The sequence below is a fragment of the Cyprinodon tularosa genome, unplaced genomic scaffold (genome assembly GCF_016077235.1).
Source record: "Cyprinodon tularosa strain WSP-4 unplaced genomic scaffold, ASM1607723v1 ctg331, whole genome shotgun sequence".
Lineage (NCBI taxonomy): Eukaryota > Metazoa > Chordata > Actinopteri > Cyprinodontiformes > Cyprinodontidae > Cyprinodon > Cyprinodon tularosa.
This window is the reverse complement of record NW_024039043.1, coordinates 616,420-631,637: the sequence shown is the minus strand read 5'-3', so window position 1 is coordinate 631,637 and position 15,218 is coordinate 616,420. Positions and strand designations below refer to the sequence as shown.

General features: G+C 36.2%; 1 protein-coding gene across 1 annotated transcript in view; it reads left to right on the top strand.

Annotated features, from left to right (window-relative positions):
• Positions 1 to 15,218, top strand: part of LOC119789109 (formin-2) — a 56,751-nt gene that overhangs the window by 12,490 nt on the left and 29,043 nt on the right. Inside the window, exons 4-7 of the mRNA XM_038293885.1 lie at positions 3,517 to 3,648; positions 5,785 to 6,557; positions 6,995 to 7,136; positions 11,158 to 11,245. Coding sequence (XP_038149813.1) covers positions 3,517 to 3,648; positions 5,785 to 6,557; positions 6,995 to 7,136; positions 11,158 to 11,245 — 1,135 coding nt within the window. The remainder of the gene's footprint in view (positions 1 to 3,516; positions 3,649 to 5,784; positions 6,558 to 6,994; positions 7,137 to 11,157; positions 11,246 to 15,218) is intronic.

Sequence of the window (15,218 nt, the reverse complement as noted above, 5' to 3'; positions counted from 1 at the left end):
ACTATGCAATTAAACTTTTAAGCAATTTAAAAACTTTAATAGAATGGAGCTTTACTATGCATTTTATGCAACAATTGTTATTTACAAAACAGATCTCAGTCTACTTCCTTTTAATATTGGGTATGTGTATGTACTACTAAATTACTGTAATGTAACTAAAGGGGCACATGATTATGTCAGAATATTCTCACCAACATAACACTTTTGTTCCTTTCTCAGATGCAATATGAAAGGCAGATCTAATATTTTTTGCATGGCTGTGACTCCCTGTCAGACAGATTTAGTTTATTAGTAAAAGAGGAGGAGTGCAATGGAGAGTGGACAATCATGTGAGCAGACTTCTTGAATCCTACTTTTCTTTTTCTTGTTGCAGCAATGCTCTGCAGAGATGTAATCACTGAGGCATCTAATGGGGGGCGGATATTTGTTTTATTTTTTAGGGAGCTGATTCACCAAATTGAATATTTTTCTTGTGTTCTCTTGGTTTGAGTCAGGTCTCCATTGTATATCATTATTAACTATTTTTCTTTGGAAGTTTATTTATAGATAATGTTAAATAAATTCCTTGCACAAAACTAAAAAAAATCACTTTCATAAATCACATCTTCTACAAATTATACGTCAACTTTATTCTTTAAACAGATTTCCTTTCATTAGTATACTGTGGCATCTAAGAATGTCATTATAAAACTCAGCTTTTGTTGTAAATTCTCCCAGGGGGTACAAGCAGGAGTGCATTATATATAAAAGACCAGGTTGCCACACCGATACATGGCAACGTCTGGCAGGGCCGGATTAACTGGACTCCCTCTAATGCTCATGAAGTCTTGAACGCTCACACACAAACATATCTGTGCTTGTGTAGACCATCTGCTGACCGCGTTATGTAACAACTCCACGTGCCTTGGGCTCAGGCTGTTCTTCCATACAAAAAGCTCATCATGACAGGATTGGACAGAGTTGTCCCTGATCTGGCTGTAGCCTGGAGTTCTTTGTTATTCATTTTAACCATGAATAACCTTTACTGTTGCCATCAAAAGTATAGAATTTGAAATGAGTCATGACCACCTGTCTAATGTTTTTATTCTCATTGCTCAGTATAGGGTCAATATGACTGTTAGCAATATAACCCTGTATATATTTGTACATTTTGCTTTTTTTTATATATTTCTTCATTACATAGCCCTTCTCTGATGTTTGGGTAGAGGGAGCGTGTCTTCAATTCAGGACTGCCTTCTCTATATGATGGTTTCATGTGAAGAGTGTTGCATTATATACCGGCCATATGGTTTTAAAGAGACCTTTTTTTAATGATTTTTGTAGGGCCCCTTGCCATTATGAGATACTTTTAGTAACTTCCATTTCAAGTGCAAACTTTACTACGGTTTGCTAAAGATGCTTGCTATGGCTTGTACGCTTGCAGTTACATGATATCTGGCTTATGGCTAAATGAAATATTTAAACCATAGATGTACTTTTCTACTGTACCTGCTAATTCCAGGCCTTTCTGAATCTCTCCACAAGTGATCTTTGGCTCTTGAGCAACTCTTATGATAATTATTTTTCTCTCCTGTGTCCGAAAGCTTGTGAGTAGCACCTGGTCGTGGTCAGTTTATGGTAAAATTATGTGATTTCCACTTCCAGATAATGGCCCCAGCAGTGCTCACAGGAACATTCTGAAGTTTTAAAATCGCTCAGTAACCAATGCCATCATTATGATTTGCAACAATAAGGTTCCGAAGATCTTTAGAAAGCTCTTTATCTTTACCCTTAATGAGATGTTTCTTGTGTGATGCCAGAGACACCTTTTTATAGGCCATCATTTGGGACTGAACCAGCTGACATTAATTTGCACTGACAAGGGGCAGGATTGCTTTCAAATTAAAGAGATATTTTTGGCTAGTGTCTTGGCTTTCCATGCCTTTTAGCACTTCCCAATTAATTAGATGGTTTAAATCATGATCGTATACTAAAATAAACTAATATAATCACTCTTATTACTTTTTCCCTGTGTCATTCCACATAATTTAATGAACATCTCTGTTCTTTGTATGTGTGGTTTGCTTGGATTGTTACTGACATCTGGTGAAAATGTCATGTCAATAGTGGCCTAAGAAATATACTTAATGAGAAATATTGTGCCGTGTCTAACATTTATTTCTCCTTGTGTGTAAATATATATATATATATATATATATATATATATATATATATATATATTAGGGTTGTTAAAGGTATCGATACTCAAAAAAGTATTGCTGCTGAAAGGTTGTATTCGGATACAATACTCATTTTCAAAAGTATCGATACAGTGCTACCACCAGTGGCACCTAAACAGTCATTCATCTTATGCACAGATTAGAGGAAACTGCACTTTCTGGACACTGTGTGATTGAATTCTGTGCACTTTTTGGTTTCAGACTTTTTTCTGTAACAGGTGCCGCTGCTGAGAATTATTTTTGTTTTTTAACTGGTTTGGCTAGTGTCATTGTTATCTGTGTAAAGCATATCCAAGGAAGGAACACTTAATTTTAATTTTGTACGTTTTTTATCAAGCGTGCTTAATATTGTGCACAGCATGCAACCTCAAAGTATTGTTTATTGTATTTATTTATCCATTTATTGTATTTTGTTTATTAATGAAAACATTTCTGTTGAATTTTGGAGTCTTTGTTTTTATCATTGTGGTATCGAAAATGACATCGAGTATCGAATGTTTTACTTAGTTTCGGTATCGAGTTGAAAAGTTTAGTATCGTGACGACCCTAATATATATATGTCCTCTTGTTTTTTTATACTGTTAAAAACATGGCGGAGTACCCCCATGATACCAAGGCATCTAAACCTTACCACTTACGTTCTGACATTAGGAAATGATCAGCATGCATTCTAAGCCTTTGTCACCATTGCTGGACAGCCTTTGGACCACGACACAATGCCTCCAGTCATTAATGTTTGCTTCAAGGCATTTCTTATCTTACACATTAAATACCTCAAGCAGTTTTAACATGTGTGGAAAATCCTGCAGAGAGCAGTCTATGAAATGCCAGGACTGGTAAAGCTTTTTCAAAGTAGAACACCTGCTGCCAGTGGAGCGAACAGCCTTAACGATATTATTAACACATTTCAAGATGGTGCCTTCTAAAGATTCAAGTATCGTGTTTATTGCATTAAACATGCTTTGCATAACCCAGTAGAAATTGGTTTGGTATTTACACTGCTTGTTATTGTAATATCACTGCAAATGCCAAAAGAGGTTTCATGTTACAAGAAAAAAAAAAACAAATTGCCAGATTAACACATGGAAACGTTTTTGACCATTTGATTTAGATTTGGACCATATATAAGGGTTAAATGGTTTATAATTCCCCTGCATTAGCATGTCAATCCATCATTATTCAAATTATTGAAGGGCAATATTCATTTGTAGAAGGAAAATAATTGACATTAATGATTAGTGTTAAAGTTAATGTGGTGTTGATCTATTACACTTTTCCTTTTTTAAACTCTGCTTAGGAGGAGCAGTTGTATACGTGGGCATCCATAGGCCTGCCAGTGTCTTCCCATCTGTGGGAGCTTTATGGAAGAGGTCTGAGATCCACTTTGCATCGTTCATCATCCAAACCATGCGGTACCCTGCACTTTCAGGTTGGTTACTCTATTCATTATACAATACATTATACTTTTGCAAGACAACACAACTGAGACAATGTTATGCAACAAGAAAAGAGGTAACATTCAATGATACCACAGACACGGCTGTACCCTGGGGTAAAAGAATAAGGTCCATAAATACCTGGATAAGGGAGTTTGCTATAAGATACAGACCTGACATTGAGTCTAGAGACCTAGAAGCTTTGGGATGAATAAGAAGAGAGGAGGGCCTGGTGTTTTCCAAAGTCAGTGTCTAATCTCATAAATATGTTCCTGACTGATTATAAGTGAATACAAATGCATCCCCAAACCTATGCAAAGGGAGGAAAGACATGTTATTTCAATGGACTAAGTATCCAATGCAGTTCAATTATATTTTATTAATCATCAAAGGGAAATTCAGTGTCTGTACAGCCCGTCCGTGGGACATGGTGTCCAATGCCTTGCTGCCATAAAAGGCATGGACTGTCACTCCAGCAGACAAGCTAATGGTTTTCCAATATTGTGTATATTAAATGTGATTTATATGATAAACTAATAAAAAGTGTTGCATAATTGAAATTGTATTTAAGGGCATAATGGTTAAAAGGGTTCAACATTGAAGAGTATTTTTGTGAATTAATCTTTCAATTCAGTGTACTTTAAAACCATACACTACTTTCTGTCACTACACACAACTATGGTGAAATGCATGTTTTCTATCACATAATATCAGAGTAAAATACATGAAATGTTCTTGCTGTAATATGACAAAATAAAAAACATCAGGTGGTGTAATCACTTTCTAAGGTACTGTCAATGATCCAGAATTAAACCAGCTAATTATTTGGAAACATTTTCAGACACAAAATTAAATTTCATAATAAATTGATCAATTTCAGATGTAATTGTTTTTCACAATTATCTTCTATTGCCTGATACCAAAGCTATTGTCAGTGTTCTACCATCTGTTTAAGTTTATTTTTACTTTCTTTGATATTCTGTGTCTTTGTAGTTGTTTTCTGTCAGTTTGGGGTTTCTTAGTTACTCCGTGTTGCCCCCTTGTACCTGTTCCTTCCCCTCGGCTCTTTCCTAGTTAGTCCTATTCACACCGGCTCCACATCAGCTCATTTTTTTCAGTATTTTTTGCATTTTTCTGAATTTCTGCCTCAGTTGCCTGTTCGTCCTTGATTAGATCAGCAAAACTCATCTCTGCATTTGGGTCCTCAAACCCTCCACCTAACCTGACATATTTTTCCCTTCTTTGTTTCTTTCAGATTTATGTAGATTTTTTTTTGCCATGTCCTGTAAAATGTTCTTTGTCCACCAGAGGTCAGGCTTGTCTAGAGAAATGAACAAACAACAGCTGCCTGATTTGAAGAGCTGTGAAGGATAAGTTGGGGCGATTTAAGCCAAAAGAAAAAAAAAAAATAGAGAAGATACAACAACCTAAGCCACCTGAGAGACCTCTAAATAGAATTAAACTTTTCCCAATGAGGGACCAACTAAAACTCCCCATCTCCGGAGCCCTAATATCTCAGTATCGTTTTCTTTGAAGCTGTCATTGTGGACCTTGATGAACATTCCTCAACTCATACCTCCAGAGTTTTTTAAGCCTGCAGAGTCGTCGATGTTTTACTATTTCTGCACTTGCTCATGCTTATAATCTTAGAATTTACAAAGAAATTTGTATCAACACTGCTATTGTGCCTAAATTTAAAATCCTGGTGTTGAGGTGTTGACCCAACTATGCCTTCAGATGATATATATATATATATATATATATATATATATATATATATATATATATATATATATGTGTGTGTGTGTGTATGTATGTATGTATGTATGTATATATACAGAATATACATACAGTCATTAATTGCTATAACTTTACCTATTCACAACATAAAGTAAGAGGATATGCAGTGATTGACCGTGAAAGGCTATGTTGATGGGTTGAGACAACAATGGTTTAAGTACAAAATAAAGATACCAGCTTAAAAGGTGCCCAATTGGGCTTTAAGGCCGAATTGATGACAGAATTGGACAGATAAGCCTTTTTTTGGTGCAATTTTTAGATCTTTGTGTCAACTTTAAAATATTTAATAGTTTATTTTTCTGTCTGATTTTTTTCTGGGTTACCAACAGACAGAATCTAGCAGGTTGAAGTCTGGCCCGTCATCTTCAGAGGATGAAAGCAGTCTCATCCCTCAGCTGGAGAAGAAAATTGAGGACTTGCAGAACAAGATTGCTGTTCTTCAGAGCCATCGACCCTCTTTGGCAAAGAGCACGGAGGATAATGTATCAGTTTTGGGAAATGCCCGCCCAAAGGCTTTGCAGAAAAAAGGAGAAAAAGTGGAGGCATCTGTTCAAACTTCACCTGTGGATGAGGGTTTTAAGTTTAATGTACGTTTGAATGGAGGAATTGGTAGCAACTTATCTTCAGTCACATCCTCAAGCATCAAGGCTACAGAAAGCTTTGTGTGCACCTGCAAAGAGAGGCAGCAAAAAAGTATCATACCAGGTCCTCCCCATCCCATCTCAGCAGCCATGCCGCCTCCACCTCCCCCACCTCCGCCTCCTATCTCAGGAGCCATGCCTCCTCCTCCTCCTCCTCCACCTCCTGCACCTGGTTTTGGTCCTTGTCCACCACCACCACCTCCACCACCAGGCTTTCGGCCACCACCTCCACCCCCTCCTCCACCTGGAGTAGGACTACCTCCTCCTCCACCTCCCCCACCGGGAATGGGACCCCCTCCTCCACCAGGAATGTGCCCCCCTCCACCAGGCTGCATCCCACCACCTCCGGGTCCCATTCCTTCTCTGATGGTTCAGGAAACATCCCCTGCCAAAGCTATGATAGAGCCCCCCAAGCCAATGAAGCCACTCTACTGGACCCGCATTCAGCTGCATGCAAAAAAGTAAGAACAGATATGCATCATTTGCACACAGACATTTTAACAGTAGAGAATTTGAGAGGAAACATGTCCACTTAAGATAAAGATCAGCCACATGTTGTGATGGTAATGGAGATGCTAAGCTTGTGGAAAATGAAAGCAATGCAGTCCAGGCATTGTGGTCGGCGCAGAATTGACTCTAACCAGGTTTTCTTTCCTTATAGGGCTTGAAAAATGTGGCTAAAAAAACTGCTAAAAATAAATTGAAGGATTGCAAGTGAGAAATCTGATGCTAAGTTTGTTGACTGATAGCTTAGACAAGTATAGTACTTTATTTTTTATTTTTTTTGTATCAAAAAGTACTGAGAAACAGGCTTCAGTGTAGTTTTACAACCACAGAAAGTCAGATAAAAATTCTACTGTTTGTAAAGTAAATAGTCAATCTGTCATTCTACCTCTAGAAACCCTGGACCACTGGTGTGGGAAAAAATAGAGGAGCCAACTATTGATTTCGGAGAATTTGTGGATCTGTTCTCTAAAAGTGCTGTGAAGAAGAAAAAGAAGCCAATTTCAGATACAATCAGCAAATCAAAGGCCAAACAGGTATGTGTCATTCACGTTGTTTAATTGTGTACTTCCTCTGCTGATTTTTATTATTTTTCTCCTGGTGCTTTCCCAAGCGTAATTTTCCATCCATGCAGCGTTCCTTTCCATTTCTCCTTGCTGTCGCTCCCAGAGTCACTTTGAGTGGCAGGAGGAACTGCTGCAGCCAGACAGTTATTATGTGGTGTGAGCTCTGGCTCCCAACCGACTCCCTTGTGACCATCCAGTGGCACCGAGCCAAAGACTCGCGTGCGGTGAGCAAACCTCACAGCGATGACTGCTGGAGAGAGAGAGCGGGAAAGGAAATTAGCGAGGGAGAGCAAGAGAAGCTTGGGAGTTGTATTTCATAGTGTGGTTCCTCCCACCATGATTTCTGTGTGACTTGGTTTAATAGTTGGCCTGTTTCTCTCCCCTATACACTTTATGCCACTCTGTCAATTTCCAAGTCAAGCATTTGATCTACAGTTTAAAGCTGTTCATGTCATCATCCTAAAATTGATGTGCAGTTGGTCAAATTTATGTGTCTAAATCACAGATAATGTTGCACAAGGGAACAGCATTTTACCCATCTAATTGACACTCTGGGGGATACCCTGTACTTATGGCAGAGATTAAATGTTAATCTTAAGGCATAAACATTTTTGGGAAATCTTTTGGTTTAGGAGATGTTGAACTTAACTATTAAATCAACATAAAACTTTTTTGAGACACGTCAGGCTTATGGAAGTTTAGCTCGAACAAATGGAATTTACCTTTATGCAAACTCTACTGTAGGTCAGTAAAAATGGAAACATTCATTTCCTTGAGGAGAATTTCCAAAAGTCATGTTAAAGAACTGTAAAGAAGTTTAAATAGAACACATATAGATTTTGGGAAAATAGCTTCACTCCATTTAACATTTTATCAAACATAATCTAGTTATTTATAACTTTCCTTCATGTACGAGTACCTTTATTTAATATAACAATGGGTTTTAGCTGAAGGATACACATCCCTGTTTTCAAGCCCCTTTTTGTTGGATATAAACTATTCCCTGACAAGCAAGTCAGTACTTGTGAACAGGAACGTTTACCTAATTTAAAATTTGACAGTCTGACTTTTTCAGTTCCTTAAAGACGGCCTAATGCTGTCTTTATGATAGCGCACCATGTTTTCCTGCATATGAAAGTTTAATGTTTTCCCAGTGTGACACCTAAAGTAAAAATATACCAAGCATACTCTAAAAAAAAGTATATAACTAAAAAAAATTTAAGAATGGTTAAATTCATTATTGTTTCATTGTTGTTATACCATTTTATCTAATTAAGAATTTAACTAGCGGTACATATAATTCAAGAAGTTCTATTTAAAATATGGCCATGCTGAAGACATTTTAAGGTCTGAAATTAGGAATATTGCTTTTTATACTTTATGTTCTGACCTAAAACTTGCAAAGATATTCTGCTGTGAATAGAAGAGTGAACATTGCAAGTTGCACTGTTGCCCCCTTTCTTGGTGGAGTAATACTAATAACACAAATTCTCTGAGAAATTGAGTCATTCAGAAATGTTTTTTTTTTGTTGATGACAGTTTTCTTTGTTTGGGCTTTTTTAGGGATGCACTAAAAGTGCTCTTTACCCAGAGATAGCTGTTACATGAAAATACATGATACATATGATAAAATGATACAACATGCAAATTTAGTGAAAGCAGCAAACTGATACAGGGTAAAATTATCCATAGACAAATGAATGTACATCTACATCACAAACATTTTGAGAATTGCCCGTTTGCATTTTGGAGAGACCATATATTTGTGGCTGTGTTAAGAACGTATGAAGAGTTGTGCTTATGGTTTTAGACCTAACATAGAACCAACTATCAAACCTGAAGGTATCAGGCTAAATTTTATTTTGGTTGGTTGTGACCTGGATAGGTTTGTGTGTTGCTTTGATCTGCATTTCTCACACATAGGCCTAATATACATGGTGTCTGTGGCTAAATGTAATTCTGTTCATACCCCAGGATCTTATTCAGTTTTTTTGCATTTTAATTGGAAAATAACAGAGATTGAACAAGATTGAAGCAAGCTGAGACTTATGAATACATTGATTTTCCTTATTAAAAAACAGACAATTTTATGTTAGAATGTACAGCACCTATTTTATAAATCTTTTATGTTACATAATATATTATAATTGTTTTTACTGTAGCTCTCAGTCCATTCTATTAGGCCATCCACAGATAACAATTATTAAATCACCATTGTTGTAACAATAAACAGGTAGCTTGCATTATACACTTATATTTTTTGAAATATTTTAATTCTGTAATTATTTGATTAATTATTGTTCAAACATAACATTATACGATCAGAGCAATTCAGAATTTGACATTAGATAACAACTTACTTTCTTCATATATCTGAAATGTATAATGATTCTATTAGCTCCTGCTCCTCATGAACTTATTGACTCATCTGAGTATTAAAAAAATAAAATAATTTTTTACTTTTCTTGTTGTAATTACAAAGCAAACCAAAAGGAACATAGGAAAAACATTAAAACAGGAGGAAAACTGTATGTAGGTATACGGTACACCTTTTTTTTTAAGAGTATCTTCCTTTGAACTGCCACTAGAGAGCAGCTCAGATGTTATTTCTCATCCAGTGTAACAGCCTTTGCTGATAAACTTATTAAATGTCCAGGTTTACTAAATCCACATAGAGTCGATGGTTTTCTCTTCTTAAACATTTTTAAAAAAATAAATCAAAGACAATATGCTTTGTCAAGGGGATGGATCTACCTAGTCGTTATCCACACTGAAAACTGACTCATTGTAACACGTTATATTTTTTTACAAAGAAATCATTAGAAACCAAGAGGTTTGTTATGTAATTGATAGAAAATCGAGGAATCTTACCAGAAACCCTTATAAAAACCTTCGTTGTCTCAAAGGTTTGCCGATCCCTTCATTTTAAAGAGGTCAAACTATGTTTTAAAATGTACTTTTTCTGAGCACTGCTGGCCAACAATTAAGATCATCAGCTAATTCTCAAAATCTGACGGTAACTTAAAATCCTCTCGCAGTTTGTCCTTTATGGTCCCCTGAAGAGATTGTGTGATGGGATATAGCTGTATCTTCGTGCATCTTTTATCAAATGCCCCTTTGGATTTGACCTCCAGACAATATTATAATGGAAATACAAACCTTGTTTTATTCACAATCTCCTGATTGTAGGATCTTTTTGAAGCAGTGTGAATACTTCTGCATTTTGTCAGAATCAGCTCAATATAAAAGGATGTCCAATAAGTATCATATCATAGTCCATGCCCATTGAATCTGTGGTTATTTTCAGGAAAACAGATGGTGTATTTGGGGCCCCGTGATATAACTTCCTGCATGTTTAAAAGGTCTGTGGTCTGTCTGATCTGGTTTCAGGGAAAGGGTTCTGTCTGGATAACAGTGGGCTTTGGGTTTCCTGTTCTGTGCAATCTTTTTAGCCTTATTAAATCTTTTGCTTACTAAGGCAAACTGTGGCTCGTGATTAACCCAGTGTATGTTTCTATTAAATCATAATAACATTGGGTAGATGTCCGGAGCTTTGACTTTTGGTAAAACAATATCATGTATTAGAGTTAACATGAAGAGTTATCATTAAGCAAAAATGAAACACTGTCTGTAGTTTAATCTTTGGTTTTTCTTTATCATTCGTAATCTATTTTTTCATTTGACAAAATGGTAACTACATTGCAAAACAAAACAAAAAAAAAAAAAACAAAAAAAAAGCCTTTCCCTGGAAACTCTAAGGTTTAATTAAGTTCAGTAATTGAACTCAAAATTTAGCATTTTTGTATTTGGCAAAATTACAGTAATATACTTAATATTTACAAATCAATCATCATGTGTACTTGCTCACACAGATAACAAACTGACTGTAAATATTTTAGGATTTTTACACACTGAAACAAACGTTTTTCTATGTATTTATATATTTCATATAACCTTTCTGCTGCTGTCTCTGTGCATGTTCTTCTCTAAGGTGGTAAAATTGTTAAGCAACAAGCGTTCGCAAGCTGTTGGGATCCTGATGTCCAGCATTCATCTAGATATGAAGGACATCCAGAATGGTAAGTGTTTTATTCTGGGTCTTGATTTTCACTTTATATTTAAAAAAAAAAAATACCGGTAGCAGCAGCACTTTATCAATATGCACTTTGTAATACTTACACTTAACAAAAGGACTCGGTGCAACATTTGAACGTCATGTTGAATTTATACAACAGGGAAAGATTGAGGGCTATTCAATATGAAGATTTTAAAAAGCAAAAAAAAAAATACTAAAAGGCATGGAAGGTTTTCTCCTTTGGTTCTGCCCTCTAGAACAACATTGTTAAGGCTTGTGCTTTGCACAGCTTATGAAGTATTTGCTTTTTACGCTAACAAGTGCATTAATGCAAAATACTTCAGCCCTTTAAATTAAGTTTTGCTTTTGTAAATAACATTTTTGCTTTATAATTAATAGGTGTAAATAATTGAGCGGATAATTGCAACTAAAAAGCTAAGATTACAGTAATTTATTATCATGACAGCAGATACAATAAACTCAAAGAGGAACCAATGACTAGTTAGCCTTTAAAATCCTGTTATAATCCACAGATATTTCCCCAACAAAAACAGTCTTATTTCAGTGGTGAGAGTCTTGACATTCTAATACATTTAAACCTAAGCCTTTAAATGACAAAATACTTTAAAACATATTTCTGTATATGTTCTTTTTCATTTTAATGGAAATAATGTTCTGTTGTGAAGCTAATAGTAAACAAAGTTTTAGCTCCTGTACAGTATTTGCTTTCTGCAGAGAGACAATAGTCCAACAATTGCATATAATTTGTGTTTTGATGTATGGCTAAATACTTTTTGCAAGTCTTTGATTGTTGTAATAGTAGCCTAAATACTGGGTGGATATTTGGGTAATTTGCCAATTATAAATTCCCACATTCTTTTTTTTGATCTCCCCTGACTTGAGGTTTACATTAAATTAAATAATTCTGTCCCATGATATTTATCTAACTCAGTTCGCACCATAATCGTAGTTTCCAGTATCAAGATTTCCAAAAGCTTTAAAAAGTAATTGCTACAGAACTGGTCCTATGGTTTAAAACCTATTAACCAAGATCGCAGTAAAAGTTTTAGCTGGTGGATTTTTCGCCAGCCATAGAGTAACACGTGGCAACATCTGTCAGCTGCTTCAAAGCCTTAGTCTAAAGAAGTGTAGATCAGTATAATCAACATAATAATCTTTGTGTTAAAACTAAAGTGAGTAAGCTATATGAAATGGTCTGCAAAAAAGGAATTAACTTGAAATGCTGACAAAGGTTTCTTGAGCTTGTAAGTTGTCTTAGTCCTGGATAGTAAATGACCTTGGTGGATACAGCTGACTTACCAGATGCCCAGAAGACAGTCATGACACTCTCTACAAGAGCAGCATCAAATAATGTGAAACAGTGGTATGATACATCAGCAGGAGGAATAATAAAAAATTAAGATTTGGTAAATTAGATTAAATAAGGAGGTTAGGGAAGCTTTACAAGGACAGGACTGAGGCTTGAGACAGAACATCAAGAGACAAAGTTTGTGTTTTATTTTCAAATAATGTTCCTGTAGGAAGAAGCACAAAGAATTTTAATGTAAATTTTCTAGTCAGTGGTGTGATGTCACCTGCTAGTTTACTTCCACTGTTAGGTCCACTATCAGCACAGCAATCTATCCAGACATATGAGAGCATGCAATGCTTCCTGTTCTGACAAGCTTCGTGTCAATTATGATTTCATCTTTCAGCACGATTTGGAACAGTACCTGCCCAAATTGTCAAAGTTTGATATCCATGTTTTACTGTGCTTGATTGGCCCTAACCCCAGAGATAATCTGTGAGTAAGTGTCAAAGGGGAGAGGAGAAACATTAAAGACGCAAATTACCTGGAGGCCACTGTCATAGCAACCTGTGCTTCCATTACACCTCAGCAGTGGCACAAGCTGATTGCCTCCATGGTATGCAGAATTGTTACAGAAATTAATTCAAAAGGCATCTTAGGCAAATATTAAGGGTATATAAATCTAACTTGTTTTTCAAAAGCCTCCAGGTCTTTTTAAAACATTCTTTTAATGCTAATCTTGTGAAACTATTAACATTTTCAGACACACTGGATTTGATATTTTTGTATCTGTAAACCATGATCATAAATATTACAAGAAAAGTGTAAAGTATCATACATTATGTATAATAAACCCATATAATCAGTTTCACTTTGAAATGACGAAATTGAGGTTCTCTTTATTTAAATTTTTGAGATTTACAGTACCTTTATCTGTTAGATGTATAGTAAGTACAAACAATTAATTTTAGAATCTGTTGAGATTCAGATGTTGTTCTCTCTCTCTAGCTCTCCAAAAAGTCATTGTGCTAAAAGGCATCCAAGTTATTTATCCTTTTGTTCCCCTCCTCCTCCTCTCTGGTTTTCCCTGCTCTCATTTTTTGTAATCTCTTTGCGTTTAACACCCACGCCATGTTTTTCTGCGGCTCTCTATCTCTCTCAGAGGTTGTCACCATCTTGTCTGGGCGGCTTTGCAGAGGTGAAGTCATCCAAGAGATGTTGATAGGAACAGACATTCTTCCTGTTTTAGTTACTCTCTGATTGCGCTCCAGTCTTCTCTCATCCATGTGTCTAAACACTCTTCCTTTTCCTTTTTTTATCCTCCAACAGGAGAGCATTTATTACAGTTTAAATACAGCAGCATCAGTATTTTAGGTGTAAATGTCAAGATCCAAGCTTTAATGTCTTTGATACATCCATCTTGGGTCTGAACAGGAGGGCAGGAGAGGGCCACTGTCATTAACACTGCAATTTATCTCCTATGTTAGGACATTTTTGAAATGCTGTATAATTAACACTAATTGGAAACTTCAGTTTATCCCAGACTGAGAACACAGAGTGTGTCATGGTGGTTTGGTGGTATACTTCACACTATTTCTTTCTTTTTTCTTTTTTATTTCCTAATTCCCAGAAAGTTTGTGAGCACATATTGTTATTAGAAATGTCTAAAAACACATTACAGACATTAAAGATCGTGTTTGTCTGAACAAAATGTCCGTTTGCATCCCAGTCTGTTTTTTAAAGTAAAAGTTTAACTCATAAAAGCGCTGTGAAACAGTTTCATTTAATTTGAATTCCACAATAGTGACAGTGACTACCAAAGCTGTCATTTGGATTGTTCTGAACTGAAGAAAAACAGCTTATGAATCATGAAGTTTTTGTTTTGTTGGTTTATAGCAGCCCAGCCACTCAACAGGGAATCAACACATTTCCCCCCTTCCTTTCCTCACAGCTGTTGCTGGTTGTTCTCAAACTTAGCTGACATGCTGCATGTTTCATAGGACACTTCCATGCAGCGTCTGCTTCCTGTAAGGTTATAGAGGGCTACAACTTTTCTTTTTCTCCCCAGGACCATAGTTGTCAGCACCATGCTGGGGTCACATGTGGCAGTATAGGATAGATGTGGACAGATGGGTCTAGGATTTTCCTTTTTAGACATAAGACGTCCATGTCACAGTGATGACATGACTTTCACCTGCATCTAAAAAACTGCTTTGAATCGAGGTACCAAAACAGACTGTGGTGGTACAGTTTGCCTCAGTAAGATGGTAATGAAAACCAAATGGTTAAAAGAAAAGAGCAAATGTAACAGAGGAGGATGTTATTTTTGTTGCCGCTTTTGAAGAATAAAACAAGTCAAAAAGAGTAAACGCAAGGAGTGGATGAAACGTATGGAGATTTTTGTCAGAAGGGAAGATGTGGGCCAGACTTCAACAAAGGTTTTAGTGGGATTTGAGGTAATTGGTGGTGAATGAATTGATGTTTATAACCCTATAGGTTTCAAAGAAACAAACCTCCTTTGCTTCTTCTTAGTGAAACCGAGAACAAGAACAGGCAGAAGAGAGCTGCACAGTGAATATATAGATCTCATTTGCTACAAATATTGCATAAATTCCTCCAAGCAGTTAACTTTTATGTTTGCCTTTATGTCAGTGGCTAGTTTGCACTG